The sequence below is a fragment of the Arachis stenosperma genome, chromosome 2 (genome assembly GCF_014773155.1).
Source record: "Arachis stenosperma cultivar V10309 chromosome 2, arast.V10309.gnm1.PFL2, whole genome shotgun sequence".
In the NCBI taxonomy this organism is placed as follows: Eukaryota; Viridiplantae; Streptophyta; class Magnoliopsida; order Fabales; family Fabaceae; genus Arachis; species Arachis stenosperma.
In genome coordinates, this window is record NC_080378.1 from 94,589,825 (window position 1) to 94,597,098 (window position 7,274).

Genomic DNA, 7,274 nt, shown 5'->3' on the forward strand with positions numbered 1-7,274 from the left:
TTAGGTTCAGAAACTTAAGAATAATTGCCTTCTTTGTGAATTTTTTTACTAGAATGTAGAAACACATTTTCTTGAACCTTTTAAAGGAAAAATTGTCGATGACGTTTATTTGATATGGGCAACATGTTTGGATTTTGATTATGTTTCTAGTTACGTATTCTTGTTTTACCTATACATATGTATATGTTTTATGGTATATATATTTGTGAGTTAGTTATCAAAGTTCCCTACTAATTTCAATAGCATATGAAGGCTAATATGTTAAAGTAAGTCGTCCAAATACCAGAAAATAACAAACTTTTTTTTGTGACATAAATGCTTAACATTGTAGTCATGTTATAACTCAATGTTCAGCAATTCTGTAAGAGTAGGAAGGAGAAGGGCATGACAATATAGGCTGATGATTTGGTGACTTCCATGACAAATCATGGAGCCATAACAATAGATAATTGACACAATTTGTTTTTCTTCTTATATAGTAATATTCAATAAGTGTATGGCTTATTGCAGGTCTTACCATCTAATGGGTTAGGTTGGGCCATCTTCCAAGACAGTAGTGGTGTCTACAGTTATAGTCCTGAAACCTGTGGCCAGTAATGTAAGTTTGTCTTGTAACTTATTTTAAGTAGTTTCTTAAATGCCTGTTTATATGTCGTATTTTTTTGTGGAATTGTGTTACATAGGAAAAAATAGATCGAATTATAGGTCGAATTTTGTATGCATGTGTGGATTCATGATCATCCCCGTTGAGTTCTGGTTAGGTATTAAGGTGTAACACAGTAGATGATCAAAGGTGATCGATATATTTTCCCCAGTGTTAGTTACTTTAATTAAGTGAATATTTAGTCTTTCTGACATACTTTGGATTGGGCTCGGTGAACTAACCTGGAAAAACAGTTATTTCTTGGTAGTTCAAGTCTTTGTAAAAGTAAAATGGGCTAGCTATCAAATTGGGTCAGCTACAAAAACAAATACATCAGTAGAAAATTGTGCTGAGGATTAATGCAGCAAGTGGCTTCAAACCGGTTAAGCCTAACTGTTTTCGGAATTTTAATCCAAACCAAGATTCTCCAGGTAACTATTTATTCCATTAATTTGTCTGTCTACTCTTACCTTGCTCAATCTTTGTTTGAATAGCATTTTTTGGTTTGGTTGAATATTCGCGTAAAATGTTAGTTGGTTAACTGATATCTGTCACATAATCTATATACTACCATGGTTAGAAATAGATTAACACCATTATAAATCTCATATACATGAGCAACACTACATGATAAAACCATTTCTCTTAATTTTGGGCCTCTCAAACAAATGTAAAACATACACATGATAAACTGAAATAAAAAAAACTTAGAATTAACCAATGTTATAACAATTAACAGTGGATTTCATTAACCAAAAAAGAAAAACATAAAGAATAGCAACCAGAATACTAAACATAGACGTTCTACAAAGTTCCACGATATATTTAGTTGGAGTAGATTTAAATGTCAATTATTTCTAAACCAGAAACAGCCCTTCAAAATACTTGAGTGTAGACCTAACTGTGATCGGGTGTGGCATTCCTGGGTCTTGCCATGCTCTCCTCACCAATAGATTTCTAGTGCCATGTTTATTGTCATATTCTGTCAACACAAGCTATCTGTACCTGTAATTGACGAGTAACTCTCTTTGCTTTGAATTGTTCACCAACAAAATTAGGTTATCATCCACGAATAGTATTAGATTTTCTCTGATGCTTCGACTCGCAAACCTGTAGTATTGCTCTAATATTTTGGTTCCACTGGCGTCCTCATTCAAGGGCCAAATTGATGCGACATAACCAAATTCATTGTGTGTATGAGTGAGGAGTGCAACTTTGTCCTTGTGGGTTAGTAAATTGTGAACCATATATATTGCACCTACTAGAATAGACACCTCGCTAAAAGATTCATCTTCGACACTGTAAGATAAAATAGGCTTGGGTGTAGCATAACTATCTCCTGTACCAGTAATCCAATATGCATGACCATTATGAAAAACAGAGTTAGGGTCAATTTTTTCTACACCAGGGAGACAATTAACACAGTGAAACCATGTAGAATGCCTTGAACAATATCTAGAGAAAAAAACGTAGGCATCAGCTATGTCCCTTTTGCACATATGAATGATGTTGTATGCATCTATTTTTGGGACATGACCGAAACCATATACTGGGAAATATGGTCTACCGTGGTCCCTGTGGGGGTCAGAAATTTCTCTAGAGAGTTGTGTTGTTGAATTCCGTACCAAAAGTCTTTTGTCGTCTTGTCCACGGGAGAACTTGAAACATATGTTCCCGTTTGACACTCCCACAATACGAAACCACCCGTCGATGCCAACTCTGAAAGGTTGCTGCACATGAACTTCTTCTCCGGAAGCAGAATCTACTATAAATAGTGAATCTGAACACATTAACAGTAGTGAGTATCCAACATGAAATAAGACATGTTGATCTAACACCTTCTGCCTTCGCATGTGTTGTATGCATGTTTCTGGATGGCGTAGTCGTCGGAGCCAAAATTTATTCAAGCACATACATCTCCCTACAACTTTCACACTACTTCGCAAGAAGATTTCTTGCAGCAGTTCATCCGGAATAACCGGCAACAGAAGATAAATTTGTTGGAATTTAGTCATTTTTTTCGAGGCACGTTTGGTAGTCTTGGTTTTCGGTAGATTTATGTTTGTTGTAGTTTCTGTTTGGTTGAAGTCTCTAGTTTGCTTATAAGTAATGAACTTAAATTTCTCTAACTTATTAATTGTGTGAGATGTTATATCCAATGAGAATTTGATATGGAAGAATATTGTGTTTACCGGTGTTATTGTAACCAGATTGAACTAGGTGTTGTGTACCATTAAAATTGTCTCGTCTACCAAAGTTTTTGGCTATGCTAGCAAATAAATTCTGTTAGAGTTCCAACATTCTACTTTAAATTATATCTGATTCTTTGTTTATATAATTTGAAATTAGAAGCAGCCTCCAATTTTTCCTTGTAGAATGGGAATACGTGCTAACTAAATCCATGTGTCTTGAATGTGTATTTACCTTATCTTGCTAACTTAGTCAGTCATCATTTACGTATCAATTTGATTTCCAATATTTTTTCCCTTATCACACCATTAGAACCCCTCATCCTAAAGAACACCATGTCACTCCCAATTTAATCATTTCACTTATTTTTGCAGTTTCTGCATAAAGTTTTAAAAAATTTCACAATTCTTAAATAGGATGTTACCACTTCCATGTCCTCACCCATGTGGCTATACATATACCAAATTCAAATCTTGCAAATGAAAAAGCTTTTGTCATTTAATTTTTTAACAAATAATGACTGGAAGTATAAAATTCTTCTGATGGTAGAATTGTGTGACAGTTAATATAACCAAAACCACTAGAATGTGACCCATATATACATTCACAAAATAACAATTTGAAAGACATAGTTTACATTAACAAAACCAAATTTATGACACAGAATACTAACATGTCTACAAAACTAAATATGTACACATAACATGGCGACCGAAACATTATTACAAAAGATAAGTTCACTAAAATACCAAAAACAAATAACTTTCTGCTGTTCTGTCTTATGATGATGGTGTTTTCTGGTTCACAGATGACTCGGAAGAGTCAGACGAGGAAGTTCTTCGGTATCTCCTACTAGGTCCTGCCACTGCCCCTCCTCTCTGTTGATGGAGGTTGATTCTGTAATAATTTTGGCATAATTATTCTACATGAATGAATATAAAAAGACTGTAAATTTAATTACCTAAGTAAACTATTGTTACCTTGACTCCTAAGAATGCGGTGGTGAACCTTGTTGCCTCCGACGCTACAGGTGTAATAACCTTTCGGTTTCGAACGCAGCCAGCTGTGCTTCCTTGTTGAAGTGTGCCTTTCATCGGTCCGCCAGGCACTGTATGATTTGGTCAGGCAACACGTTAGACGCATATATCTCATCAACCGCTCTGGGCTTTTCCTCCGTATGAGTATTGTCCCACGCAAGCATGTAGAAAATATTCCAACCACGTAACTCAGTTGCACAATAAGTAGAGGAGTTGGTCGATAGAGAGATCTAATCCTCCCTATGTCCGATCCTTTGATCCAGTACTTAGCACCATCTCTCTTTGGGTGGATATGGAAACAGTTGTCTTGTCTGTCTATGAAGTAGAGATCAGTGGTTGTGAAGAAAGAGAAGTTCCATACAATGTGCGGTGGAAACTGTATATCTTCCTATAGTAACAAAAACAAAATTACATATTACACAGATGTTGAAAAACTTTAGATACAGAAAAGAAAAAGAAGAAACGTCTGTGGCGTAGGCCATAAACTTACATCCGTTGCGAATAGGTTTAACACGAAAGTCTGGTCAGGGCATCTTCTTACGTTCCTAAATGCATTCACGTAACTAGCCAACTAGAAACAAAAATTAAAAAGTCATCAATGTTAAAAAGAACAAACCAATCAAAGACAGAACCAAAAATTGAAAAAGAACAAACCAAGCAAAGATAGAACCAAAAATTAAAAATTCATCAATGTTAAAAGAACAACCCATGCAAAGGCAGACGATAATATGTGTGGAAAAATAGTTGATCAAAAAGCAGATAACAGTTAAATGCTTACCAGAATTCTGGCTCCATATTTGTTTGCTAAAAGTAGTGACTAGTTGCTGCAGTTGATAGGCGTGGTGAGTTAATTAGAAGAGGGTTTAAATTTTTGGTATCAAGTGATTTTGGGAGGAAGTCAAGTTTAACTTTTAAAGAGGGTATAACCAAACGTCGCACTGGTTTCATAGGAAGTTGAAGGGATATCTTAAAGTCATCCATTAGGATTCAAACCTTTTCGAAAATATAAACTGAATAATAAATACATATAATAAAATCTCTTTGAATGGTATTCCTCTTGTTTGGAAAAGGTAAATGAAATTTAATAACCCTTCGTTGGTATGCGTATCACTAAATTAATAAACATAAAGATAACCAAGGTTACACAAAATAAAATAAAAACATTATAATATAAGTTAAATGTTGTGTTTATCATTAGGTAAATTATTCAAATTATTTTTAGTTAATTGCTTTTAAAAATATGGGAAATAATTCAAACGATTTTCTCATTAACAACACAAAATGAGGTATTCCAATTTATAATGGACTAAAAAATCCCATTAATTAAACATAATTATTAGAATCTCAGCTAAAAAAAATTTTGGTTTTTTTATAAGGGATTCGGGCCAACTAGTTCGATTTTGTTATGACCCAATAGTTTTTTCTCAATCAATAAGCGCAATACAAAACCTAAATCGAAAATTAACGTAAAGTACTGCAAATAACATAATCCTAATAAGTTGTTGCAAGCATTAAAGTATTAATAGTCTAAGCAATTAACACAATTATTTGAAGGCCTTAGGTATAAATAACTCAGAGCATATTTTCTTTCCTGTTAACCAATCGCTCTTCCTTTTTAGATATTTCATTGTAGTATGTCTTTGCTGCCTCAAGGACTTCCTGGAATTTCAAATTGAACGGATTCATGACCAGATCAATAGCCAGCCGCAATCTTGTGCTATCATTTACCTAAGCGCAAAAAAGTCAGATGTCAGCATACGTTAGATTAACATTTTAAGAGAGTATACGAAACCATGAAATGAATTTCATTTTATAATTACCTTTATATTGCAGTTATCCCTCCATTGGCACTCCCTCATCTAGGTTGTCACCCAAACTCCACAATCATTCCTTGCATATTAAAAAAGAGATTGTTATAAGGGCAAAAAACCATAATAAGCCAACTGACTCCAAAAATTACGTAAATAAGCCAAAGCAAAAATCGTTTCAGCAATAAGCTAGATCGTATTTTTATATAATTCGAACCAGATTGGTTCGAACTCTATTTGTTAGTAAATCGAACTAGGTTAGTTCGAATTAGATTTTTTTTGGTTGGTAATAAATCGAACCATCTTGGTTCGAATTAAGAATGAACGTAATTCGAACCAGGTTGGTTTGAATTACAGAGTGACACGCTTCTGGTGTAATTCGAACCGGGCTGGTTCGAATTACACAAATCATAGTTCGAATCAGACCGGTTCGAATTAGTTTGAGGCTCAGCTGTATATATATGGTTCCAAACGTGAGTTAGTCTCATTAGAAGGAGTAAGATGGATAGTGAGGAGAGTTTTGTGGTTTTGGTGCACCACAGAGGATCTGTTAATAGAAAAACTCGTTCCGGAGTAAAGTTCACAGATAAGAATCCTCTATGTTTTATCGTAACTTCTACGACGAGTTATGATGACCTTGTTAGCGCTGTACTGATGAAGCTCGGTCTGGAAGGTGCGAAGCGGGTAAAGAAGTTTTTCTATCGCATTCCAGTCACGGTGCTACAGAATACCGTGAAGTATGATTGCTTCACGATTAATAATGATGTGGACTTGCAAGTAATGTTTCTTTGTCGGCGGCAGTTTCCGGAGGTAAGGACACCAGAGTTGTTGGCACGGCTGGTTGATGTGGTATCCAGCTCTGGCGGTTCGAACCGAAATACGAACACTATAGCGAATCCAGCAGGTTCTAGTTCCCGGCTTGCTGTTGCTTCCTCCTCTGTCCCTGTGTACGAACCAGTGGTCCAACCTGTCGCCTCCCCGTCTTTTGCTGTTGACCTCAATGGCACCAAAGGCGACGAGGTAGTGGAAAGGGAAAATTTGCCGAACGCTTTAGTGGGAGTTGCACCTGTTGGCGTTGGAGACGGTTTTTTGGGTGATGAAGAGGAGGATGACGTCGAGCCGGATATGATTGACGATGACAGCGCTGATGATATTGAAGCGAATGGGCCTGCATTGGCGGTAGGTGGTTCTAGCTCTGGCACACAGCAGTATCCACCACATTTTTCCTCGTTGGACTTGGACGCCATGAGACAGGAGGGGGTTTTAGGGCACACTGTTGGATTCGGAGCTAGAGATGCGGAAGGGACTGCTGGCACACCAACGAAGTAATCTCCAAGAGGGCCTGATCCAAGTACAGCGTCATCTGTACCATACCACTCACCTGCATGACCCTAATCGTGTGTGCTAGTACCAGCAGCTGCATCAGCCCTTGAGCCACCCCCACCAACGTGCCCATGCTGATCGTCGGCGTCGTCCCCATGGTCAGCACGCCCCCTCGCCCTACCTCCTTGTCCTCGTCGTCCGACTCTAGCGGGACCGGCGTCGTAATGATCGTGCACAGCAGGATCAGGCCATCTCCACTCACGCTGGCTCTGC

At 37.1% G+C, this 7,274-nt stretch overlaps 1 protein-coding gene across 1 annotated transcript; it reads left to right on the plus strand.

The window, feature by feature from the left end:
* Positions 1-6,179: 6,179 nt before the first annotated feature.
* Positions 6,180-7,007, plus strand: LOC130963183 (uncharacterized). The gene has a single exon (XM_057889333.1). It carries the CDS (start codon positions 6,180-6,182, stop codon positions 7,005-7,007), a length of 828 nt encoding a protein of 275 aa, XP_057745316.1.
* The last annotated feature ends 267 nt before the right edge of the window (positions 7,008-7,274 follow it).

Excerpts from the sequence above, each read along its gene's own strand:
- LOC130963183 (XM_057889333.1), top strand. The coding sequence starts at position 6,180 with ATGGATAGTGAGGAGAGTTTTGTGGTTTTGGTGCACCACAGAGGATCT.